Here is a 26,446-nt window from a genome sequence, read left to right as displayed (position 1 = left end):
GCGAGAATATGATTTTTAATCGTGGTACTCAGACGGATGAATATTTCTGCCGGCGTGACAATTTTTAAAATGCTTCCTCTGAGTGTTAGAATTGATAAGGCAATCAAATCCAAATGTTGATGGCAACGTCATAAAATGATTCGACTTCATCTCTTTCATCCTCCATGCACGGAGAGTCATTCGTGCCAAACCCAACAAAATACATTTCCAAAAACTTCAATGAGAGGTTGTGTTTCTAAAGGTTCCTACGAAACAGCATTTTGTTCAACCTTTCCATCTAATTCATGCAGGCCTTGAGTTCACTGAATCCATCTCTTGATGTTAAATGTATTGTAAATATTGTGATTATTTGATCACCTTTCGTTATAGTTATAAACCTGAGTGAACCACTTGTTAAGAAAATGCTCCAGAAAACGGTGTGTATGTCTCTTTAAGGGCTCTGACCGCTGTGTCAGTGTAATGATCTGTGATTGCTTCTCCTGCTGTGAATTCACAAATAAAAAAGCCTCCGTTCTGGACGCATGTTTGAGTTTGGTGCTGCTGCCAAGTGTCGCGAGTTGGTGGATTTGTGCTGCGTTAGCATTTCTGAAAAACAAGTTCGTTCCATTTGATGTTATGGTGTAAGGTTCTGACTGCAAGGGATGTTTGCAAAGGCACCAGGTCTCGAAGGCTATGATGCTGAAAACTACACGGTGGGTTCAAAGAATGTGCGAAGGGACTGAGATATGTTTTTGAATTCTATGTATATCATGAAAGACACAACAAATGCTAACATCTTATTTTAGGGAATTTGGATGGAGTTTGGAGCTGCGGGGTTGTAGCTTGTGCAGGGATCAATGGTTGATTTGTAGGAAAACAGATCATGTTAAGGTTCTTGGTGGTCTTTTAATGCAACCTACTGGCTTTTTGGACACATAGTTTTGATTAAAATGGAGCGTTCCTTTGTTTAACATGAGTCTGTTATTTCCTTTTACACAGATGACAAACAGCCAAAGTTTAAACTCAAGACTGAAACCATGTAAGACAACATGTGTCTACGTATGTGATATCTGGCTTGTCATGGTGACGGTAAACATTTACAGTTTTGTATTTTGGGATTTATTTTGTGACTTTTGGAACATAGGATTTCTATCTCTAATAGGAAAGTGTCCTGTTGTGCATTTTTTGAAGCAACAAGCAAACGGGTTTCATCAGCAGAGGGACAAACACTAAATGGATCAAATTCACTGTTGATTCATCTCCTGCCACAAATATGTAATGTTTGTCTTTTCATACCTGCAGGGTGGAAGCTGCAGAGTCACTGGTGTCCGTCATCCCTGTGCTTCTCGGGATGCTGGACACGATGTATCTGGAGCCTTTAGGCAGAGGCTGTCTGACCACCAGCTTCCCTTTCCTGGTCTCTGCTAGAAACAGACTGTACCAGTAGGCATCGTTGGAGACCAGAGTGGAGTCTGCGATGGTGGAGTTCCTCTCACTGATCACGCTGTTCCTGCAGGGAGGAGCCGCCTTGCTGGACTTGGGTTTCTGGCACTTGAGCACGATGGTGACCAGTATGGTGATCAGCAGGAGAAAGGAGACGGAGCCCAGACCGATGACCAGGTACAGGTTGAGGTCTGAAAAGATGTCGTACTCCAGAGGCACCTCGGTCATGTCAGAGTAGGCCTTAACAGCAGTCTCCACGGTGGACAGCTTGATGGTGACTGTAGCAGAGAGAGCAGGCTCCCCGTTGTCCTTGGCAACCACAACCAGCCGCTGGTGGCGCGGATCTCTGTAACTGAACATCCTCATGGTCCGGATCTCTCCGTTGTACTGGTCCAGACTGAACAAGGTGGCGTCGGTCACCTGGAGAAACTGGTAGGTGATCCGAGAGTTGTGCACAGAGTCTGTGTCCAAGGCGATCACCTTGGCGACCAGGGATCCTTTATCGGTGGATCTGGGGAGCTTCTCCTCCACCACCGATCCGTGCGCTCGCCACGGAGACACGATGACGGGAGCGTTGTCGTTCTGGTCCACGATGATGATGTGGACGGTGACGTTGCTGCTGAGGGGAGGAGAACCAGAGTCTCTGGCCTCGATGTGGAAAAGAAACTCCCTCTCGATCTCATAGTCAAAGGTTTTGAGGGCGTAAAGGTTCCCGTTCTCTGGGTTGATGGAGAACAGCATGGACATGGAGGTGTTGGCGATCTCCTTCTCCAGGATGAAGTAAACTAGATACTGGTTCTCGTGGAGGTCAGGGTCAAACGCGGTGAGTGAGCTGAGCAGGGCTCCAGGAGCGTTATTCTCCATGACACGTATGGTGTAAAATGACTGAGGGAACTGTGGAACGTTGTCATTGACGTCCAGCAGCTGTAAAGTCATAGTTTCGTTGTCAGATAAAGGAGGAGAACCTCTGTCCGTCACCGTGAAGGTGACGTCATATTCCGGAACCTTCTCGCGGTCTAAGGGCTCTGAAACTACTAACTCATAATAGTTATCAGAGGACTGCCTCAGTCTGAAAGGCATCTGATCTGGAATATGAAGATCCACCACTCCGTTGTCCCCTGAGTCCTTATCACTCACACTGACTACTGCGATCACTGTGTCCACACCAACATCTTCACTGACTGGACTCTGAAAAGACTTGATGGATATTTCAGGGTGGTTATCGTTCATGTCTTCAACCAGAATTTTAATTGAACATTGTCCTGATAAACTACTGGCTCCTTTGTCGCTTGCGATAACCTCCATATCATAAATCCTGAAGTCTTCATAGTTCAACATTCCCTTGACAGTAATCTCACCAGTTGAAGGATTCAGACTGAACGTTTCTTGTGTTTTCTCTGGCGTATATAAACTATATGTGTAGGTTATATCAGAATTTGAGCCTTCGTCTGAGTCTGTTGCATTCAGATGAATAACAAGACTTCCAATTGGAGAATTTTCCATTATTTTAACATTATGAGTCGGATTATCAAATGTAGGCGCGTTGTCGTTTGTGTCTGAAACATGAACAATAATACTGGCAGTGCCAGAACGAGCAGGTGAACCTCCATCCACCGCGGTGAGGATCAGATGATGAACAGCCTGCTGCTCTCGGTCTAAGGCCTTTTTCAAGATCAAATCCGCGAACTTGGATCCGTCTCTTCCAGTCTGAACCTCGATGTTAAAATGTTCACTTTCACTCAAATGATACGTTTTAACTGTATTACTTCCAACATCTGGATCAGCTGCGTTACTGAGGGAGAATCTCTCTTCTTTAGGTGTTGCTTCAGATATATCAAGGTGAATGGCGTCTCTGCGAAACTGCGGGGCGTTGTCATTCATATCTAATATTTCTAGTTCTATATTAAAGATCCTAACTGGATTGTCAAGAGTTACCTCCAGTTTTAAGTAGCATGACACTGACCACTTAGTGTTACAAATGTGCTCCCTGTCAATCTTCTCGACAATGTACAGTTCTCCGGTCTCTTTGTTCACATCCAGATATTTCTTGTTCGCGATGATGTCCAGACGCATCTTCCTCCTGACCAGGGTTGTAACGTCCAAGCTGAGATCGGTAGCCAGGTTGGCGACAACCGATCCTTCTTTTAATTCTTCTGGTATTGAATAATGAGTCACAGAAGCCGAAGCGTGGTGGATCGTGAATAAGAGAACAAGGACGCTCACGTACCTCCTGTGCGGCTGCATTGTTCGATAGAAATCCAGTCTTTTGTATTCGCCGGAGTCAGTCAGACGATCGGTGTTCATAGACGCCACTCTGACGTCAAGATCTTGATCCAAACGGGGAAAACGATTGAAATCCAGGTGTTTTTTTCGGCGCTGAATCCAAGAGAAACGTTTGACGGTGTCCGGTAGAGATTTCAGCACCTCGGAGCAGTCCGTTTCTCTCCAGACCTCCCCTCCTACCAGCGACCCACCGTCATGGCGACGGAAGGCTGATCTTAAGAGACCTAAACAGCACCACCTTCTGCCTCTCTTCAGGCTCCACTTGAAGTATTAATATTTTAGAGTTTGAGTGATTAACAAACTGATTGTTTCTGGTTTAAAACCACAAATACATCCATGTGTTACAGGTGCAATACGCAGAAGTTTCCAGAATTCATTTATTTGGACCCTCAATTCGTTCAGTTTTGGAAAACAAAAAGTTTGAAACCCCTAACATCTTTTAAAACCCTTAACTGCATCCAACTCATCCATCGCCCTATTAGATTTAGAACCGCAGGAATCGGAGCTTTCAGGTGTGAGACGGTCCCTCCTGGCTCTCGCCTCCGTGTGGGCAGGTTGTACGGTCCTGATTAAGAGGAAGAACCTTTTTATTCAGGGGACAGAAACGTGTTTATTCAGTCCCGGTGCTCTCAGCACTGTCCGAGTGCAGTTGTCTTGCCCCGAATGCTGTTTTTTTTTTTTTTTTTAGAGAGTCGTCTAGTTTTCTGTATTTACCTTTGACAGTTTTGAGCAAAGTTTATTGTTGATTACTGGTATGGTGAATTTGTCACTTCAGATATTGGTTTATTCGTGCAGCGTCTTCTTCATGGGTGCTGAAGCAGGTGTTTTTAGGGTACCTTCAGGCGAAGACCCTATTATGTTTGCTCGTTACTTCTTTTGTTTTTTGATGGTATATATATATATATTTTTTTTTTTCATAATTTTTGCTTTTAACTTGTTGAGGTGAACAGGAGTGATTTGGGGTGTAGGGACATTTATGTGTTGTAATTTTAGATAAATAATTCAACTTACAAACCTTGAAATAATAAATAATTGTCAAATAACACATTGACACTGGTACCAGGTTGAACACTTCAGATTTAAATAACCTCAAGAGTGAACACATAAAATACCCACAAACCGTGGACCACAAAAGCCATTTAAAATATTGACCACATCATAAAAAACAACAACAACAAAAAGGAAGAAGTAGTGAGGAAGTGAATTGTATTGACTTTACCTGCAGGGTGGAGGCTGCAGAGTCACTGGTGTCCGTCATCCCTGTGCTTCTCGGGATGCTGGACACGATGTATCTGGAGCCTTTAGGCAGAGGCTGTCTGACCACCAGCTTCCCTTTCCTGGTCTCTGCTAGAAACAGACTGTACCAGTAGGCATCGTTGGAGACCAGAGTGGAGTCTGCGATGGTGGAGTTCCTCTCACTGATCACGCTGTTCCTGCAGGGAGGAGCCGCCTTGCTGGACTTGGGTTTCTGGCACTTGAGCACGATGGTGACCAGTATGGTGATCAGCAGGAGAAAGGAGACGGAGCCCAGACCGATGACCAGGTACAGGTTGAGGTCTGAAAAGATGTCGTACTCCAGAGGCACCTCGGTCATGTCAGAGTAGGCCTTAACAGCAGTCTCCACGGTGGACAGCTTGATGGTGACTGTAGCAGAGAGAGCAGGCTCCCCGTTGTCCTTGGCAACCACAACCAGCCGCTGGTGGCGCGGATCTCTGTAACTGAACATCCTCATGGTCCGGATCTCTCCGTTGTACTGGTCCAGACTGAACAAGGTGGCGTCGGTCACCTGGAGAAACTGGTAGGTTATCCGAGAGTTGTGCACAGAGTCTGTGTCCAAGGCGATCACCTTAGCGACCAGGGATCCTTTATCGGTGGATCTGGGGAGCTTCTCCTCCACCACCGATCCGTGCGCTCGCCACGGAGACACGATGACGGGAGCGTTGTCGTTCTGGTCCACGATGATGATGTGGACCGTGACGTTGCTGCTGAGGGGAGGAGAACCAGAGTCTCTGGCCTCGATGTGAAAAAGAAACTCCCTCTCGATCTCATAGTCAAAGGTTTTGAGGGCGTAAAGGTTCCCATTCTCTGGGTTGATGGAGAACAGCATGGACATGGAGGTGTTGGCGATCTCCTTCTCCAGGATGAAGTAAACTAGATACTGGTTCTCGTGGAGGTCAGGGTCAAACGCGGTGAGTGAGCTGAGCAGGGCTCCAGGAGCGTTATTCTCCATGACACGTATGGTGTAAAATGACTGAGGGAACTGTGGAACGTTGTCATTGACGTCCAGCAGCTGTAAAGTCATAGTTTCGTTGTCAGATAAAGGAGGAGAACCTCTGTCCGTCACCGTGAAGGTGACGTCATATTCCGGAACCTTCTCGCGGTCTAAGGGCTCTGAAACTACTAACTCATAATAGTTATCAGAGGACTGCCTCAGTCTGAAAGGCATCTGATCTGGAATATGAAGATCCACCACTCCGTTGTCCCCTGAGTCCTTATCACTCACACTGACTACTGCGATCACTGTGTCCACACCAACATCTTCACTGACTGGACTCTGAAAAGACTTGATGGATATTTCAGGGTGGTTATCGTTCATGTCTTCAACCAGAATTTTAATTGAACATTGTCCTGATAAACTACTGGCTCCTTTGTCGCTTGCTATAACCTCCATATCATAAATCCTGAAGTCTTCATAGTTCAACATTCCCTTGACAGTAATCTCACCAGTTGAAGGATTCAGACTGAACGTTTCTTGTGTTTTCTCTGGCGTATATAAACTATATGTGTAGGTTATATCAGAATTTGAGCCTTCGTCTGAGTCTGTTGCATTCAGATGAATAACAAGACTTCCAATCGGAGAATTTTCCATTATTTTAACATTATAGGTTGGATTATCAAATGTAGGCGCGTTGTCGTTTGTGTCTAGAACCCGAACAATAATACTGGCAGTGCCAGAACGAGCAGGTGAACCTCCATCCACCGCGGTGAGGATCAGATGATGAACAGCCTGCTGCTCTCGGTCTAAGGCCTTTTTCAAGATCAAATCCGCGAACTTGGATCCGTCTCTTCCAGTCTGAACCTCGATGTTGAAATGTTCACCTTCACTCAAATGATACGTTTTAACTGTATTACTTCCAACATCTGGATCAGCTGCGTTACTGAGGGAGAATCTCTCTCCTTTCGGAGCTGACTCGGATATGTCCAAGTGTATGACGTCTCTACGAAACTGCGGGGCGTTGTCATTCATATCTAATATTTCTAGTTCTATATTAAAGATCCTAACTGGATTGTCAAGAGTTACCTCCAGTTTTAAGTAGCATGATGATGACCACTTAGTGTTACAAATGTGCTCCCTGTCAATCTTCTCGACAATGTACAGTTCTCCGGTCTCTTTGTTCACATCCAGATATTTCTTGTTCGCGATGATGTCCAGACGCATCTTCCTCCTGACCAGGGTTGTAACGTCCAAGCTGAGATCGGTAGCCAGGTTGGCGACAACCGATCCTTCTTTTAATTCTTCTGGTATTGAATAATGAGTCACAGAAGCCGAAGCGTGGTGGATCGTGAATAAGAGAACGAGGACGCTCACGTACCTCCTGTGCGGCTGCATTGTTCGATAGAAATCCAGTCTTTTGTATTCGCCGGAGTCAGTCAGACGATCGGTGCTCATAGACGCCACTCTGACGTCAAGATCTTGATCCAAACGAGGAAAACGATTTAAATCCAGGTGATTTTTCAATGATTATTCCTGCAGAAACGTTTGATGTTGGCCGGATGAGATTTCAGCACCTCGGAGCTGTCAGTTTCTCTCCAGACCTCCCCTCCTACCAGCGACCCACCGTCATGGCGACGGAAGGCTCATCTTAAGAGACCTAAACAGCACCACCTTCTGCCTCTCTTCAGGCTCCACTTGAACGAATGATATTTCCGATCATGAATCATTTGAAATCAAACAGTTTCTCTGAAGTCACTGAATCAATCCCGCCTGTGACAAAAGTACAAGTGAGTCAGGTTCGCTCATTCATCCCGGTTGTGTCCTTCATTCGTACGGTTGTGGACGAGGGTATTTGAGACGCTTTGCGTATTTAGAAAATGTGATTGAGTTCAACGCGTTCAGCAGCCTATCAGGTTTTTCCCTGAGCAGTTGCAGTTCTTCGATGTTTCGGCTGTCGCCTGTGTTTTTTCACTCGTCGTCCAGTTTCAATTAAGAGGAGGGAAGTTTCTCCACCCGCTCTTTCTCAGTGGGTTCAGGACAGTCCAGGGTACGAGGGTCAGAGAGACGCTGTCTTAGTCTGGGCTTCATTTCTAGCGTATATTTTTTTCCTGTCCATCCTCAAACATCAATGTGTTTAGACGTCTGGTTCATCGTGATACGTTTATGGGTTATTTGTTCAGTAATGACATTTTTCCCTTTCATTTTCTGTTTTATTTCGACATTTGGACAATTTTTGCCAACTTTTTTTTAAATGAAGCGTGGGTGTTCAGTGCGTCACGACAGATGTTGGTTTGGCAGAGGTACAGGCCTTTTATTATTGTAGAGGCTGAGGAAGATTTTATTGAAACTGTTGGTTTTACTAAAGTTTATATGTTTTTTTCATATTGAAATAAATAGTTGGGGTTTGGAAGATGGACTACTGTCTAATTCACCTCTAGAATAAAATATTATTTAAAACCTTTAAATGGCAATCAGATAATCCACTGACATGTAGACATTTGAAGCAGGTTTTCAGATAATTTTTGAAAAATGTTTTTAGAGCTTAAAGATGAAACTCTCCTGTATGAAAATATTTACCTCCATGACTAAAAAATTTCACAGGGGATGAAGTAGTGAGTAAGTGAATTGTATTGACTTTACCTGCAGGGTGGAGGCTGCAGAGTCACTGGTGTCCGTCATCCCTGTGCTTCTCGGGATGCTGGACACGATGTATCTGGAGCCTTTAGGCAGAGGCTGTCTGACCACCAGCTTCCCTTTCCTGGTCTCTGCTAGAAACAGACTGTACCAGTAGGCATCGTTGGAGACCAGAGTGGAGTCTGCGATGGTGGAGTTCCTCTCACTGATCACGCTGTTCCTGCAGGGAGGAGCCGCCTTGCTGGACTTGGGTTTCTGGCACTTGAGCACGATGGTGACCAGTATGGTGATCAGCAGGAGAAAGGAGACGGAGCCCAGACCGATGACCAGGTACAGGTTGAGGTCTGAAAAGATGTCATACTCCAGAGGCACCTCGGTCATGTCAGAGTAGGCCTTAACAGCAGTCTCCACAGTGGACAGCTTGATGGTGACTGTAGCAGAGAGAGCAGGCTCCCCGTTGTCCTTGGCAACCACAACCAGCCTCTGGTGGCGCGGATCTCTGTAACTGAACATCCTCATGGTCCGGATCTCTCCGTTGTACTGGTCCAGACTAAACAAGGTGGCGTCGGTCACCTGGAGAAACTGGTAGGTGATCCGAGAGTTGTGCACAGAGTCTGTGTCCAAGGCGATCACCTTGGCGACCAGGGATCCTTTATCGGTGGATCTGGGGAGCTTCTCCTCCACCACCGATCCGTGCGCTCGCCACGGAGACACGATGACGGGAGCGTTGTCGTTCTGGTCCACGATGATAATGTGGACGGTGACGTTGCTGCTGAGGGGAGGAGAACCAGAGTCTCTGGCCTCGATGTGGAAAAGAAACTCCCTCTCGATCTCATAGTCAAAGGTTTTGAGGGCGTAAAGGTTCCCGTTCTCTGGGTTGATGGAGAACAGCATGGACATGGAGGTGTTGGCGATCTCCTTCTCCAGGATGAAGTAAACTAGATACTGGTTCTCGTGGAGGTCAGGGTCAAACGCGGTGATTGAGCTGAGCAGGGCTCCAGGAGCGTTATTCTCCATGACACGTATGGTGTAAAATGACTGAGGGAACTGTGGAACGTTGTCATTGACGTCCAGCAGCTGTAAAGTCATAGTTTCGTTGTCAGATAAAGGAGGAGAACCTCTGTCTGTCACCGTGAAGGTGACGTCATATTCCGGAACCTTCTCGCGGTCTAAGGGCTCTGAAACTACTAACTCATAATAGTTATCAGAGGACTGCCTCAGTCTGAAAGGCATCTGATCTGGAATATGAAGATCCACCACTCCGTTGTCCCCTGAGTCCTTATCACTCACACTGACTACTGCGATCACTGTGTCCACACCAACATCTTCACTGACTGGACTCTGAAAAGACTTGATGGATATTTCAGGGTGGTTATCGTTCATGTCTTCAACCAGAATTTTAATTGAACATTGTCCTGATAAACTACTGGCTCCTTTGTCGCTTGCTATAACCTCCATATCATAAATCCTGAAGTCTTCATAGTTCAACATTCCCTTGACAGTAATCTCACCAGTTGAAGGATTCAGACTGAACGTTTCTTGTGTTTTCTCTGGCGTATATAAACTATATGTGTAGGTTATATCAGAATTTGAGCCTTCGTCTGAGTCTGTTGCATTCAGATGAATAACAAGACTTCCAATTGGAGAATTTTCCATTATTTTAACATTATAAGTCGGATTATCAAATGTAGGCGCATTGTCGTTTGTGTCTGAAACATGAACAATAATACTGGCAGTGCCAGAACGAGCAGGTGAACCTCCATCCACCGCGGTGAGGATCAGATGATGAACAGCCTGCTGCTCTCGGTCTAAGGCCTTTTTCAAGATCAAATCCGCGAACTTGGATCCGTCTCTTCCAGTCTGAACCTCGATGTTAAAATGTTCACTTTCACTCAAATGATACGTTTTAACTGTATTACTTCCAACATCTGGATCAGCTGCGTTACTGAGGGAGAATCTCTCTCCTTTAGGTGTTGCTTCAGATATATCAAGGTGAATGGCGTCTCTGCGAAACTGCGGGGCGTTGTCATTCATATCTAATATTTCTAGTTCTATATTAAAGATCCGTAACGGGTTTTCAAGAGTTACCTCCAGTTTTAAGTAGCATGATGATGACCACTTAGTTGTACAAATTTGCTCCCTGTCAATCTTCTCGACAATGTACAGTTCTCCGGTCTCTTTGTTCACATCCAGATATTTCTTGTTCGCGATGATGTCCAGACGCATCTTCCTCCTGACCAGGGTTGTAACGTCCAAGCTGAGATCGGTAGCCAGGTTGGCGACAACCGATCCTTCTTTTAATTCTTCTGGTATTGAATAATGAGTCACAGAAGCCGAAGCGTGGTGGATCGTGAATAAGAGAACGAGGACGCTCACGTACCTCCTGTGCGGCTGCATTGTTCGATAGAAATCCAGTCTTTTGTATTCGCCGGAGTCAGTCAGACGATCGGTGCTCATAGACGCCACTCTGACGTCAAGATCTTGATCCAAACGGGGAAAACGATTGAAATCCAGGTGTTTTTTTCGGCGCTGAATCCAAGAGAAACGTTTGACGGTGTCCGGTAGAGATTTCAGCACCTCGGAGCAGTCCGTTTCTCTCCAGACCTCCCCTCCTACCAGCGACCCACCGTCATGGCGACGGAAGGCTGATCTTAAGAGACCTAAACAGCACCACCTTCTGCCTCTCTTCAGGCTCCACTTGAAGTATTAATATTTTAGAGTTTGAGTGATTAACAAACTGATTGTTTCTGGTTTAAAATCCCAAATAAATCCCTGTGTTACAGGTGCAATACGCAGAAGTTTCCAGAATTCATTTATTTGGACCCTCAATTCGTTCAGTTTTGGAAAACAAAAAGTTTGAAACCCCTAACATCTTTTAAAACCCTTAACTGCATCCAACTCATTCATCGCCCTATTAGATTTAGAACCGCAGGAATCGGAGCTTTCAGGTGTGAGACGGTCCCTCCTGGCTCTCGCCTCCGTGTGGGCAGGTTGTACGGTCCTGATTAAGAGGAAGAACCTTTTTATTCAGGGGACAGAAACGTGTTTATTCAGTCCCGGTGCTCTCAGCACTGTCCGAGTGCAGTTGTCTTGCCCCGTATGCTGTTTTTTTTATTTTTTTTAGAGAGTCGTCTCGTTCTCTGTATTTACCTTTGACAGTTTTGAGCAAAGTTTATTGTTGATTACTGGTATGGTGAATTTGTCACTTCAGATATTGGTTTATTCGTGCAGCGTCTTCTTCATGGGTGCTGAAGCAGGTGTTTTTAGGGTACCTTCAGGCGAAGACCCTATTATGTTTGCTCGTTACTTCTTTTGTTTTTTGATGGTATATATATATATATATATATATATATTTTTTTTTTTTATATAATTTTTGCTTTTAACTTGTTGAGGTGAACAGGAGTGATTTGGGGTGTAGGGACATTTATGTGTTGTAATTTTAGATAAATAATTCAACTTACAAACCTTGAAATAATAAATAATTGTCAAATAACACATTGACACTGGTACCAGGTTGAACACGTCACATTTAAATAACCTCAAGAGTGAACACATAAAATACCCACAAACCGTGGACCACAAAAGCCATTTAAAATATTGACCACATCATAAAAAACAACAACAAAGGATGAAGTAGTGAGTAAGTGAATTGTATTGACTTTACCTGCAGGGTGGAGGCTGCAGAGTCACTGGTGTCCGTCATCCCTGTGCTTCTCGGAATGCTGGACACGATGTATCTGGAGCCTTTAGGCAGAGGCTGTCTGACCACCAGCTTCCCTTTCCTGGTCTCTGCTAGAAACAGACTGTACCAGTAGGCATCGTTGGAGACCAGAGTGGAGTCTGCGATGGTGGAGTTCCTCTCACTGATCACGCTGTTCCTGCAGGGAGGAGCCGCCTTGCTGGACTTGGGTTTCTGGCACTTGAGCACGATGGTGACCAGTATGGTGATCAGCAGGAGAAAGGAGACGGAGCCCAGACCGATGACCAGGTACAGGTTGAGGTCTGAAAAGATGTCGTACTCCAGAGGCACCTCGGTCATGTCAGAGTAGGCCTTAACAGCAGTCTCCACGGTGGACAGCTTGATGGTGACCGTAGCAGAGAGAGCAGGCTCCCCGTTGTCCTTGGCAACCACAACCAGCCGCTGGTGGCGCGGATCTCTGTAACTGAACATCCTCATGGTCCGGATCTCTCCGTTGTACTGGTCCAGACTGAACAAGGTGGCGTCGGTCACCTGGAGAAACTGGTAGGTGATCCGAGAGTTGTGCACAGAGTCTGTGTCCAAGGCGATCACCTTGGCAACCAGGGATCCTTTATCGGTGGATCTGGGGAGCTTCTCCTCCACCACTGATCCGTGTGCTCGCCACGGAGACACGATGACGGGAGCGTTGTCGTTCTGGTCCACGATGATGATGTGGACGGTGACGTTGCTGCTGAGGGGAGGAGAACCAGAGTCTCTGGCCTCGATGTGGAAAAGAAACTCCCTCTCGATCTCATAGTCAAAGGTTTTGAGGGCGTAAAGGTTCCCGTTCTCTGGGTTGATGGAGAACAGCATGGACATGGAGGTGTTGGCGATCTCCTTCTCCAGGATGAAGTAAACTAGATACTGGTTCTCGTGGAGGTCAGGGTCAAACGCGGTGAGTGAGCTGAGCAGGGCTCCAGGAGCGTTATTCTCCATGACACGTATGGTGTAAAATGACTGAGGGAACTGTGGAACGTTGTCATTGACGTCCAGCAGCTGTAAAGTCATAGTTTCGTTGTCAGATAAAGGAGGAGAACCTCTGTCTGTCACCGTGAAGGTGACGTCATATTCCGGAACCTTCTCGCGGTCTAAGGGCTCTGAAACTACTAACTCATAATAGTTATCAGAGGACTGCCTCAGTCTGAAAGGCATCTGATCTGGAATATGAAGATCCACCACTCCGTTGTCCCCTGAGTCCTTATCACTCACACTGACTACTGCGATCACTGTGTCCACACCAACATCTTCACTGACTGGACTCTGAAAAGACTTGATGGATATTTCAGGGTGGTTATCGTTCATGTCTTCAACCAGAATTTTAATTGAACATTGTCCTGATAAACTACTGGCTCCTTTGTCGCTTGCTATAACCTCCATATCATAAATCCTGAAGTCTTCATAGTTCAACATTCCCTTGACAGTAATCTCACCAGTTGAAGGATTCAGACTGAACGTTTCTTGTGTTTTCTCTGGCGTATATAAACTATATGTGTAGGTTATATCAGAATTTGAGCCTTCGTCTGAGTCTGTTGCATTCAGATGAATAACAAGACTTCCAATTGGAGAATTTTCCATTATTTTAACATTATAAGTCGGATTATCAAATGTAGGCGCGTTGTCGTTTGTGTCTGAAACATGAACAATAATACTGGCAGTGCCAGAACGAGCAGGTGAACCTCCATCCACCGCGGTGAGGATCAGATGATGAACAGCCTGCTGCTCTCGGTCTAAGGCCTTTTTCAAGATCAAATCCGCGAACTTGGATCCGTCTCTTCCAGTCTGAACCTCGATGTTAAAATGTTCACTTTCACTCAAATGATACGTTTTAACTGTATTACTTCCAACATCTGGATCAGCTGCGTTACTGAGGGAGAATCTCTCTCCTTTAGGTGTTGCTTCAGATATATCAAGGTGAATGGCGTCTCTACGAAACTGCGGGGCGTTGTCATTCATATCTAATATTTCTAGTTCTATATTAAAGATCCGTAACGGGTTTTCAAGAGTTACCTCCAGTTTTAAGTAGCATGATACTGACCACTTAGTCGGGCAAATGTGCTCCCTGTCAATCTTCTCGACAATGTACAGTTCTCCGGTCTCTTTGTTCACATCCAGATATTTCTTGTTCGCGATGATGTCCAGACGCATCTTCCTCCTGACCAGGGTTGTAACGTCCAAGCTGAGATCGGTAGCCAGGTTGGCGACAACCGATCCTTCTTTTAATTCTTCTGGTATTGAATAATGAGTCACAGAAGCCGAAGCGTGGTGGATCGTGAATAAGAGAACGAGGACGCTCACGTACCTCCTGTGCGGCTGCATTGTTCGATAGAAATCCAGTCTTTTGTATTCGCCGGAGTCAGTCAGACGATCGGTGCTCATAGACGCCACTCTGACGTCAAGATCTTGATCCAAACAGGGAAAACGATTGAAATCCAGGTGATTTTTTTCAGTGATTGATCCTGCAGAAACGTTTGATGTTGGCCGGATGAGATTTCTGCACCTCGGAGCTGTCAGTTTCTCTCCAGACCTCCCCTCCTACCAGCGACCCACCGTCATGGCGACGGAAGGCTGATCTTAAGAGACCTAAACAGCACCACCTTCTGCCTCTCTTCAGGCTCCACTTGAAGGAATCATATTTTAGAATTTGAGTGATTAAAAATCTGATTGCTTCTGGTTTAAAACACCGATTAAATCCATGTGTTACAGGAGCAATACGCAGAAGTTTCCAGAATCCATTTATTTGGACCCTCAATTCGTTCAGTTTTGGAAAACAAAAAGATTGAAACCCCTAACATCTTTTAAAACCCTTAACTGCATCCAACTCATTCATCGCCCTATTGGATTTAGAACCGCAGGGATCGGAGCTTTCAGGTGTTTAGCACCCGTGCGCATTTCCAGCTTTTTCTGGACCAATTCTCAGAACTGTCTGAGTGCAGTTTTCTTGCCCCGAGTGCTGGGTTTGTTAGTTTCTTTTTAATGAGTCGTCAGGGTTTTTTTTTTCTGAATTTACCTTTGAAAGTTTTGTGCAAAGATTATTGTTGATTCCTGGTTTGGTGACTTCATCACTTCAGATATTGGTTTATTCGTGCAGCGTCTTATTCACGGGGGCTGAAGCACGTGTTTTTAGTACTGTTGTTTTTTATCATATCTCGACATTTTTTGGGGGCTTTTTAACTTTTTGGGGGGAGCAGGAATGATTTGGGGTGTAGGGACATTTAGTTGTTGTACGTTAAGATGATCTAATTTTCAAACCTTGATAAAACATATGTTTGTCAAATAACACATTGACACTGGTACCAGGTTGAACACGTCACATTCAAATAACCTGAAGAGTGAACACATAAAATACCCACAAACCGTAGATCACAAAGCCATTTAAAATATTGACCACATCATTAAAAAACAACAACAACAAAGGAGGAAGTAGTGAGGAAGTGAATTGTATTGACTTTACCTGCAGGGTGGAGGCTGCAGAGTCACTGGTGTCCGTCATCCCTGTGCTTCTCGGGATGCTGGACACGATGTATCTGGAGCCTTTAGGCAGAGGCTGTCTGACCACCAGCTTCCCTTTCCTGGTCTCTGCTAGAAACAGACTGTACCAGTAGGCATCGTTGGAGACCAGAGTGGAGTCTGCGATGGTGGAGTTCCTCTCACTGATCACGCTGTTCCTGCAGGGAGGAGCCGCCTTACTGGACTTGGGTTTCTGGCACTTGAGCACGATGGTGACCAGTATGGTGATCAGCAGGAGAAAGGAGACGGAGCCCAGACCGATGACCAGGTACAGGTTGAGGTCTGAAAAGATGTCGTACTCCAGAGGCACCTCGGTCATGTCAGAGTAGGCCTTAACAGCAGTCTCCACGGTGGACAGCTTGATGGTGACTGTAGCAGAGAGAGCAGGCTCCCCGTTGTCCTTGGCAACCACAACCAGCCGCTGGTGGCGCGGATCTCTGTAACTGAACATCCTCATGGTCCGGATCTCTCCGTTGTACTGGTCCAGACTGAACAAGGTGGCGTCAGTCAGCTGGAGAAACTGGTAGGTGATCCGAGAGTTGTGCACAGAGTCTGTGTCCAAGGCGATCACCTTGGCAACCAGGGATCCTTTATCGGTGGATCTGGGGAGCTTCTCCTCCACCACCGATCCGTGCGCTCGCCACGGAGACACGATGATGGGAGCGTTGTCGTTCTGGTCCACGATGATGATGTGGACGGTGACGTTGCTGCTGAGGGGAGGAGAACCAGAGTCTCTGGCCTCGATGTGGAAAAGAAACTCCCTCTCGATCTCATAGTCAAAGGTTTTGAGGGCGTAAAGGTTCCCGTTCTCTGGGTTGATGGAGAACAGCATGGACATGGAGGTGTTGGCGATCTCCTTCTCCAGGATGAAGTAAACTAGATACTGGTTCTCGTGGAGGTCAGGGTCAAACGCGGTGAGTGAGCTGAGCAGGGCTCCAGGAGCGTTATTCTCCATGACACGTATGGTGTAAAATGACTGAGGGAACTGTGGTGAATTGTCGTTCACATCCAAAAGATGAACTGTGATTGTTTCATTATCAGATAAAGGAGGCGTTCCTTCATCTCTTACGATCAGTGTGATGTCATATTCTGGCACTAATTCACGATCCAGTGGTTCTGACACAATGAGCTTGTAGTGATCGGGTCCGTCTGATGACTTGTTAAGAAAAAAAGGAATCTGCTGGTGTATGAATAAGTTCACTTTCCCATTATCACCAGTGTCCCTGTCACTAATTCCCACCAGAGCAATGACACTTCCTACTGGGATGTTCTCATCCACTGTGTTTTTAACTGATTGTATCGTTATTTCCGGATAATTGTCATTCATATCAATGACGTGCACGACTACTTTACACTGTCCTAACAAGGGATACGCCCCTTTATCTTTCGCCTCAATGTGCATCTCATAAAATTTCATGTCTTCATAGTCAATAGTGCCCTTCACGGTTATTTCTCCAGTGTCGGGATTCAACGCAAACACACCTTGTGTTTTTTCTGAGGTGTAGAGCGTGAATGAGTAGAGTACCTCCGAATTGAGACCCTCGTCTGGATCCGTAGCGTTCAGCTTCACCACTGCAGTGCCGATGGGGGAATTCTCCGTCATGTTAATTGTGTAGATCTGTTTTTCAAAGCGAGGGGGGTTGTCGTTTGTATCCTGCACTCTCACGATGATATTGGCGGTGCCAGAGCGCACAGGAGTTCCACCGTCTACAGCCGTCAGTATGAGATTATGAACGGCTTTCTCCTCTCTGTCTAAAGACGTGGTCAAAACCAGATCGACATACTGAGTTCCATCACTGCCCGTTTGAATTTCAATTGTGAAATGTTCACTGACGCTGAGTTTGTAGGTTTTAATAGTATTAATGCCAACATCTGGATCGACAGCGTTCGGGAGGGAGAATCTCTCTCCGGGTGTCGCTGACTCCGACACGTCCAGCTCCACTCGGTCTCGTCGAAAATATGGAGCGTTATCATTAATGTCCGTTATGCCAAGTTCAATGTTGAAGATGCGCAAGGGGCTTTCTATGATGACGTCAAGCTTTAGGAAGCAAGAGGTCGTTTTTGAAGGACAAAGATATTCTCTGTCCATTTTCTCCACGATGTACAGCTCACCTGTCTTTTTGTTCACGTCGAGATATTTTTTGTTGTGGAAAATATCAAGTTTTACCTCTCGTTGAGCCAAACCTCCAAGTTCAAGTCCCAAATCCGCAGCTAGATTTGCCACAACTGAGCCTCTTTCCATCTCCTCCGCGATAGAGTACCGTGTCACAGACAAAGCAGTGGGCCACACAGCGCCCAAGACAAAGATTCCAGTCCAGAAATGCATCCTCTGATCCGCTGTAAACATTACTGCTGAATTCAAAATCAGCGGTTGAACTTGGTGATGTTTTCAGGTCTGAAAAAATACTTAGATCCTAGATGAGTAGTGGTGTAGTATTAATTCAAAATAAAAAAAAGCTCATCGTGCCAGTTAGACATGTCCTACACCCTTTTAAATGGGTGTGTCGGGACTCCCGGGAGAGAGCTGCAAGATGCTTTATGGGTGAACAGTGACACCTCGTGGCAGAAACTGCACAACAACCGTGGTAGAATGAGATTTAGTTGTCCAGAACCTGAACAAAAATATGGTTTCACAAGGCAATGACATCATAGAGCATTCGTTCTTTGATTGCATTTCATTTCATGTTTTGATGAATGGCTGCATCTGTAGATCCAACAGCCGGGAACAATGTTCTGAAAGTTACAATAAAAAGACATCTGTGATTGTACGATATGTACAATGTATGGATACAAGTACAGGTGTGACTGTTTTGTTTCCGGTTTTTCGTTTTGTTTTGAAATTAATAGTGAAACTGTAATGATTCACAACATCCTTCCCCTCGCATGAATTACAGTGAACTGCTGAGCTTCAGGTTCATTTCAATGTTCTGGGTCGTGCTGTGTTCGTTTGATGCTTCAGCTTCTAAAGCTTCTCGCTCCTCTGCAGTTTAAGAGGCAAATCAAAGAGAAAAGAGCTCAGGGGCTTCGCTGTCTTTGGATCTTGTTTCGTTTCAGTTGCAGGGCAGTGCTCTTTGCAGAATAGATTCTCCTAGGCCTTCTTTTACATTTATATTGGATTGTGTTTTCTTGCAGTTGTTGTTTTGCTACAACTTGACCAGCCGACATTTTTAGCAGTTCATCTGTGATTCTTGAAAATTATTTGAAAACAAAACAAAAGAGTTTAATTTGATCATCACAAAAAGACCTCAGTATGGTTACAGCACCACATTACATCACGTAACTTACGACGTGTCACATGACCTCACGTGGCATGAAGCTGTTAGAAACCTGAAGATGCTGAATCACTTCTGTTGTACACAATTTTGCAGTGCATTGTGTGTGTGTTTGTGTGTGTGGGTGTGGGGGGGGGGGTAATTTCCTCACCTGGGTACCACTGGCAAGTAATCAGTCAGTTAACCTGGATGTTGTCACCCTCTTAAAATAGTTGTCTTTGTATTTTTAAATCAACTCCTTATGATGTTTTGAACTTGAAAAAATGACAGGTGATTATTTTAAGAAGGCGACGATAGGAGAGTCATGGGTGATCAGCTGGGAGAAACTGGGTCATTGAAGAAGGCCCACTGTTTTTCAGGCGTGTGTGTGGGTCAGTGTGGTGTGTCATTGTGTTGTATTTTTCTCTTTTTTTATTTTCCTTTTTTTACACAAGTATATGTACTTCTACAAATGTGTGCACTTCTGCCACCTCTGGGCACTTCTTGGTTTTCATAATGATGAGCTGTTTAAATGTTCAAATCTAACTTAGTGATAAAAATTGTGTGAATGATGTGAATGATACAATTATGTATTCAAAAGTTGCATGTGTATATGTATATACACATACGTATGTACATGTATACACATACACGTACATACGTATGTGTATGTGTGTACACTTTATGTATGCATTGCTCTTCATAGAGCTAAAAAAGGATATATAAAGTTTAAAAAAATTAAGATTTAGAAAGTAAAACATTTAATAAGTCATCAGAATCACCCCAGACTATTACAATCTTTTTTTTAATTGCTTAAATGGCAGCAATCAGTGCAAATCACAGCCATTTGGAATTCATGGCTAATGTGATTTTTCCCAAGTATTCAAGTATGTTTCCTGTCTTGTTTATTCTGTCCTGCTCATTGTGATGTGTTTCCTGTTTCTTGCTGCTTAGTTGTGGCTCCACTGCTGAGAGTGCACATTCCTGTAAAGCTGCAGACCCCTGGACATTCATTTCTGTAGGCCAGTTTTTGCTTTTCAAATCAACACAGGCTCCAAAATATTGTCCCACTGCAAAATCAATCATGAATCTGAGATGAAGACCGTTTGTTGTTGTTGTTGTCGTTGTTTTGGTCCATGAGCTGTTCATTAGGAGCTAATTTAAGGGCAGTCAGGCTTGAATATTAGCTCAGCCTAATTACTGACAATCAATACAAGGAGCTGCTTTGCCTGTCTGATATTGCACTTCTGGCTGAAGTGAGCTGAAACCTCTGCAGCGCTGCATCTACTCAATAATCAGACTTCCACTTTATCCAAGCTTTTCTTTAAAAAAAAAAAATCAGATTCTACACAAAACTGAAGGACCAGTGATTATCACCCATGCTAATCAGTATCATCAATGAAAGTGTGAATCCATCTCATAGATAGGTGTATCAATAGATGTCCTGGTCTTCTTGACAAAATCAGTCATTTCATTTCATATCAGGTTATACCAGTGACATCTTCTGGCACAGTCCTGTGTTTTACCTCTTGTATTTGCAGATCGCTGATCTGCTCAGCTAAACTACAGATTTAAAGCTCCTTTAAAAGATTAATGACAAGTTTGTGATGTGCAAAAGGAAGAAGGTCAGGTATCCCATGCTGCTCTGCTCATCCACTCTAAGAGTGAGACGTTCTTGCGTACACTGCACTGTAATACTACATTACTAACTGATCAATGTTTATTAACTTTGAGACAGTTTCATCTCTTACTATGCATATTTTTAAGCTCATCATAGAATTGATTCAGTCTATAATCTTGTGGTTATCATTTCATCAAACATAACTCTTTCTTTTCTTTCTTTCTCTTATGTTACTAAACATGAGGTTCTGTCTTTCTGCACTTTCTGCATTGACATTTAAATTTCAGTGCATGAGTCTGAACACAGCAGCGGACAGAGATTTCCTGCCACTTGTTGCATTGTGGATCGGTGTTCTACTCTTCCTTCTGTTAAGCCGGGACTCTTCAGGTATGACTGATTTGTTCTGGTTCTGTATCACACTGAATATGAGTCAATAGTGAGCTTTGGTCCGTGTGAATCTCTCACACTAAAGAAGTCAAGTCAAGTCAATTTTATTTGTATAGCGCCAAATCACAACAAAAGTTATCTCATGACACTTTACAGGCAGAGCAGGTCCAGTACCACACTCCTTCAATGAATTTATACCCAACAATTCTCCATCAGCAAACACATCCTGCAGCAGCGGTGACGAAAACCTTCCCTTTAACAGGCAGGAACGTCGAGCAGATCCAGGCTCAATGGGGACGGCCTTCTGCTTTGACTGGCTGGGGGGAAAGAGAGCAGGAGAAAACAACTTCACACTTCTAGATTCCTTTTACATGCTGTGCAAGGATTCTTACTCATTGATGCTCTCTGCTGGATAAAAATGGTACCAACCAAATGATTAACTATCCTAATTTAATTGTAATTTCCAACGGAGATATGCACATTCACTTGCCAATATATTCATTACTCATAGGTTAAAAAAACAGTATTACTTTATCAGGAGTATGATGGTGAGTTTTGACTGAATCTGTTTAAGAGAGGCACTTATGTATTTTTAATGATCATTTCGAACTGCACCGGGATGTACGGAGAGATACCTCTCATTTTTGTTTTAATCACATCGAAGAGGAAGTTTTATCCAAAGAATGAAAAATAACACAATTAAAACAGATACCAGTTGGGATCGGCTGCAGCTCCCTGTGACCTTGCAGAAGAAATACATAATAAATGATTTAATTAATAAATAATGAAAGTGAATCAGTGATGTAAATTGTAGAAATTACAGATGGCTAAAAATGGGAAGGCACTGAAAAACAACGGACATGCTCTCATTCTCAGATTTTCTTAATTCTGCTGAGGGGATGAACTCCACTCTTTCAAATCGGTGTTTTTGATGGAATGCATCAACGCACTTGTTGGTCCAGAATGCAAAAACAACAACAACAACAAAAAAAGTTTTCATTTGCAGATGATGGTGAGAACAAAATCTGACATCATTTTCATGTTGATAAAACCATTTAATAGGAGCGCCTGCTTTTATGATGTTTTTTTCCTGTCGTCTTACTTTTGGTATAACCAAGTTATAAGAGTGTAAACAACATTTGAATACTTCTAACTCACATTACAGCCCGCCATAGTGAACTTTTTTTGGATTATACCATATTTATTAGACATATGTTCCCGCTCATTAAAATGCAGGTGTTTGTTTACTTGCCCAAGTATGAGACAGCATATGCGAGCTGTGTGGGGGAGAGATGCGTTACTGCACAGCTGTTCTTTGAATTTACAGTCAAACGCGCCCTCTGGTGGACAAAAGATGAAATTGAGGGTGTGAAGCAAAGGACCAGTGATCAAAACAATTTCAGCACCGTGGTCACGGACAGCTCCCACTTGTGTTGACCGCGAGGTTACGGGAAATGAGGTGACACGCGTCCTGTTGTGGAAACACAATATTTTCGACGTCTCACATCTATAATTTCACCAGAGTCTGTCCTATAATTTACTCCCACTGAGTTTAAAATAAACAACATTTGAGTGATCCCAATTGGTTTGATCTCCAGGTGTAGACGTACACATGAGTTTGATGTGTCCTCATGTTTTGTTACCAAAATAACTTACTTTAAAGCCGCTCTCGTCGCAGAGACTATTGCACACCTCTATTTTAAGAACGCAGCTCAGCTCCTGCAATGATCTGAAAGTGAGCTCGGCTGACCTAAATACAGCTGCCCCTTCATCCGTCCCCGAGGATCACCTTACCCCAGAGAAGGTGAGCCTTCTCCCCTCCATGCTCTCCACGGATATCCGTTTCCTTATTAACGAAAGTATTTTCAATCTGAGCCATACAACGACCTAATTACCATGCTCTTCTATGGCCTGTAGCCAACTTTCATCTGTTGAACTAATTCCCTGAGAGGTACGATGTAAAAGGGCACACACTGAGAAAAGCTACAGGCCCCCTAGCTCCCATCCAGGTGTGGCATTTGGAGCTGCGCCCCCCACCTCCCCTCTCCCCCTCTCCCTTCCCCTGATGCTTGTATTCGTGTTCGTGGTCTTAATTAAAGTGATATTTCGAGAGAGGAGGTTCTGTTTGTTCAGTTAATGAACCCCACTATCCTCTGCGGGCAAATGGAAATGCAAGCACTCCGATTAGCATATGTTAGCATTTTACTGTGTTTATTCCTCACCGTGGAAAACAGCTTACCGAGGCGAAAAGCTTTCCGCCCTTGTAAGAGTAGACGTGGAACTTTTTCACCCCAGAAAAAAATAATTGACTCCGGTTAATTAGACATAGATCTAGGAAACTAAATGCTTGATGCATTTTGATTGAACAACTCTTAGGCGTGAGGTTTACGCATTTACACGCACGTCCCGCAAATACATAACAACATATGCAAAAAAATACTTTATTTTCATACAGTACACACGAGGACATGTTCCTCCATCTTTACAGTTGCTCTGCGTCATGTTGCAGCTTGCATATACACCGTCAGGATAAAGGTCATATTCACATAAGCTCCGGTAGCAAATGAACATTAAAAGGAAAATTGTTCTCATAAAAGCTAAAAAATATAAATTCATAAAGGATGTGCAAAATTATTTTTCCACTAATGCCTTTAATACAATTTGGATGTAAAAACCGTTGTTCCAGTTTGATTGTCTAAAAATTAACAACGATAATAATAATAATAATAATAATAATAATAATAATAATAATAATAATAATAATAATAATAATAATAGGCAGACACAAACTTGAACTTGCAGTGGCATGTCTTATAATCGCCCTCCAACTTCTCCTCAAGGTTTCTGCGGATTGTTCATATGTAGTTTCTCCTCCCTCTTAAGTTACCGTCCGCTGTACTTTTCCTACCACTTGTGAGCGGTTTGCTCATTAAATTGTATACTAAATGGTCCCTTCCTCTGTTTTCATAGGGCCAGAGGCCATCCATCTCTCTAATCACCCTTTCATTGACACCTCAGTCATTGTACAGGTCATTATTTATCATTGCAGCCTCCCCCTGGGGAGACATCTGAAGACGTCGCTTCTTGCCAAAGGTGGAGAAGGAGTTGTGGACATCCAGCTCGCTTCGCTGGGCAGTGGGCCTCAAGGTGCAGAAGCCCGATGGTGTCCCAGGTATGTATACATTGTGGTGATAGTCAGGCGGGGGGTGTGGGTGAGGATGGGGAGGGATGGAAGGCTGCTGCTGTTGGGGAGGAGGCGTGCAGCGAGGGGTCCAAGGGCGAGAGGGAACGCCGCTGGTTGAAGGAGACATCTTGTAATCTGTAAAGGAAGGAAGAGGAGAGAAGGAGCCGTTATACGGTTCTGTCTGTCTAGTGCTACTCGCATTGGCATAGCTGTTATGTAAATGAAGGCGTAGTGCTTCACCTTTCTGACGATAAACAAGGCTATAACACAAAAGAAGAGGTAGAAAAAAAGCCATAATGATGAGGAAGGAGCCCGTTTATGTTAATGAAGATGGAGATGAGGCACCACGCTTCAAACGCACCCATGAAGCTATAACAACCATACATTAATGCGATGATGAAAGGGGTTTGCAGTACCTTTCATGCCTCTCATGTGAGTACCCCAGGTCCAGTACTGTCCTGGAGCCATGGAGGTGACGTAGTTTTCTGGGTCTGCGTGTATGGCTTTGCGCATGAGTGTGCCATCCATGTTGATAGAGTTGTAACTAGAAATGTGACAGAGAATCCATTAGAACATTGACATCTAGTGAAAACCCTACAAGGTTGTGAGACAGGAGAGGAAGCGGCACCTTTTAATGGAGGAATTTTGATTCTTTGTGAGAGTCCAGTCTGTATTTGGCTGCTTCAGCTGCAAAAAAAAAAACAACCAAACAAACAAAAAACAAGAAAATGTAATTGTAAGCCCACAATTTAAGCAATTCACAAAAAACGTCTCTTCAAGCTCCTTTTGGACTTAATTCAAAGTTTTGACCAAACGCCGGCAGCTCCGCGCGTCCCTCAGTCCCTTGGGGTCGGTGATGATTGACGCGAGCAACCGTCGATCACTGTAATCTCAGAGATGATTCTACTCAGATGGATCGTGGCTGCCGCCCCGTGGACGTCTGGCAGAAAATCACGTTTTAGAGCGGAGGTGGTGTTGCCTCGGGCTAAGACTCGCCTGTCACTTAGTTTTGCTTTTATCCTCCGGAGAGCCGCGGGAGGGGTGAAGGAGTGCACCCGAGTGATATCTATTCCGGGTCTGAGCCTCATAGTATGGATTCCACGCTCTATTAATTCACTTAAAGTTGCTAACAAGGAGAATGCGACGTAAGCATATTATTAGAATCGGTATTCAAAATACACTCTTAGCCAACCACGCTACAAAACCAATTAGAACCCCACCGGGATGAGACGAAACATGATTTTAATCTTCAAAGGAAAGCGTGCCAGGGAGAAAATTAAGGAAATTACACACGTTATTGTTTTGTGGATTTTATGCATCACTTTACATTAATATTTGCCTGATGCTCCTCGAGCAAGGTTTTTAATTAAAAGTCTCACGGAGAGCCTTGGAAAGTTTGCGGTCCTTGAAGCTGTCTTTGCAGCCAAATATGCACGCACGGTGGCACGCGTGCGCGCACCTGTCCTGCGTGTTTGACACACTTGGGTGTGCGTTTAATCCGTTTTCACCTTCAATTCATCACTTTACGCGTCACAGGCCTTGTTTTGTGTTGTGCTCATGTCGTGTCATTATCGTTTGTCTTTGAGACTGTCATGTGACGTGTCACGGTGGGCGCGCCGAGGGACACTCGAGTGAATTAGGGAGCCAATTAACTTTAGGAAGGACACTTTCTCCTGAAGGAGCGCTGCACAACGACCCCCGTGACCTCGAAAATATCCCTCTTGTGGCCAGAGGTGCATGTGCCAGTGACCGAAATGACATTTGTCAGTCTGCCTGGTGGACTTGCTGTCCCTCAATGTTAATAACAGGGAGAGGGAAATGAGCAACACACACTCCAAACATTGGTTTAGACATCCTGCCTCCTTAAATCCCCTCTCTCACCCCCTCCTCCTCCTCCTCTACTATTGCACACCTCCTCTTGCCCACCCTTGCTGATAAATAGACTATGACTTCACATCTCCGTCTCTCCTCACACTCAGAGGACAACTCCGGAACCGATCTACAGGCGAGCCACGTCTCAGTCCAGCCATGTCCTTGCTCTCACTCCGTCTCCTCGCCCCCCACCCACATGTCCTCCCCGGTCTCCCCAAAACCAGCCATTTGCCATTTTTCATCAATAATGGACGGTTCCCCTCCCCTCCCCTCCCCTCCCCTCCCCTCCCCTCTCCGCCCCTTGCAAATACGCCACATTGTGTGTGTGTGT

At 44.6% G+C, this 26,446-nt stretch overlaps 3 protein-coding genes across 4 annotated transcripts in view; all 3 read right to left on the bottom strand.

The window, feature by feature from the left end:
- Window positions 1-1,232: 1,232 nt before the first annotated feature.
- LOC147251056 (protocadherin gamma-A4-like) lies at window positions 1,233-11,860 on the bottom strand. Its single transcript, XM_086221553.1, has 3 exons — window positions 8,561-11,860; window positions 4,925-5,995; window positions 1,233-2,346 (listed from the first exon to the last, which is right to left on the bottom strand). Exons 1-3 carry the CDS (start codon window positions 11,009-11,011, stop codon window positions 1,270-1,272), a joined length of 4,599 nt encoding a protein of 1,532 aa, XP_086077679.1. The 5' UTR covers window positions 11,012-11,860; the 3' UTR covers window positions 1,233-1,269.
- Window positions 11,861-12,024: 164 nt separating this feature from the next.
- Window positions 12,025-18,296, bottom strand: LOC147251055 (protocadherin gamma-A4-like). The gene is made up of 2 exons (XM_086221552.1): window positions 15,745-18,296; window positions 12,025-13,289 (listed from the first exon to the last, which is right to left on the bottom strand). Exons 1-2 carry the CDS (start codon window positions 18,145-18,147, stop codon window positions 12,144-12,146), a joined length of 3,549 nt encoding a protein of 1,182 aa, XP_086077678.1. The 5' UTR covers window positions 18,148-18,296; the 3' UTR covers window positions 12,025-12,143.
- A 5,190-nt stretch (window positions 18,297-23,486) lies between these two features.
- Window positions 23,487-26,446, bottom strand: part of LOC147251054 (protocadherin-10) — a 6,652-nt gene continuing 3,692 nt past the window's right edge. For both annotated transcript variants that reach the window (XM_086221551.1, XM_086221550.1), the window contains 3 exons: window positions 24,872-24,930; window positions 24,660-24,787; window positions 23,487-24,378 (listed from right to left, as the gene is read on the bottom strand). In XM_086221551.1, the coding sequence (XP_086077677.1) occupies window positions 24,074-24,378; window positions 24,660-24,787; window positions 24,872-24,930 (492 nt within the window). In that variant the 3' untranslated portion in view covers window positions 23,487-24,073. The remainder of the gene's footprint in view (window positions 24,379-24,659; window positions 24,788-24,871; window positions 24,931-26,446) is intronic.

The sequence above is a fragment of the Aulostomus chinensis genome, chromosome 13, assembly GCF_037954235.1.
Source record: "Aulostomus chinensis isolate RoL2024-O1b breed Wild chromosome 13, RoL_Achi_v1.0, whole genome shotgun sequence".
NCBI lineage: Eukaryota > Metazoa > Chordata > Actinopteri > Syngnathiformes > Aulostomidae > Aulostomus > Aulostomus chinensis.
The sequence above is the reverse complement of the archived record's forward strand: the minus strand, read 5'-3'. Positions and strand labels throughout refer to the sequence as shown.

Excerpts from the sequence above, each read along its gene's own strand:
- LOC147251055 (XM_086221552.1), bottom strand. The coding sequence starts at position 18,147 with ATGTTTACAGCGGATCAGAGGATGCATTTCTGGACTGGAATCTTTGTC. Across the intron at positions 13,290-15,744 it reads CTGCAGCCTCCACCCTGCAG|CTGCTGGACGTCAATGACAA; the intron begins GTAAAGTCAATA and ends ATGACTTTACAG.
- LOC147251056 (XM_086221553.1), bottom strand. The coding sequence starts at position 11,011 with ATGAGCACCGATCGTCTGACTGACTCCGGCGAATACAAAAGACTGGAT. Across the intron at positions 5,996-8,560 it reads CTGCAGCCTCCACCCTGCAG|CTGCTGGACGTCAATGACAA; the intron begins GTAAAGTCAATA and ends ATGACTTTACAG. Across the intron at positions 2,347-4,924 it reads CTGCAGCCTCCACCCTGCAG|CTGCTGGACGTCAATGACAA; the intron begins GTAAAGTCAATA and ends ATGACTTTACAG.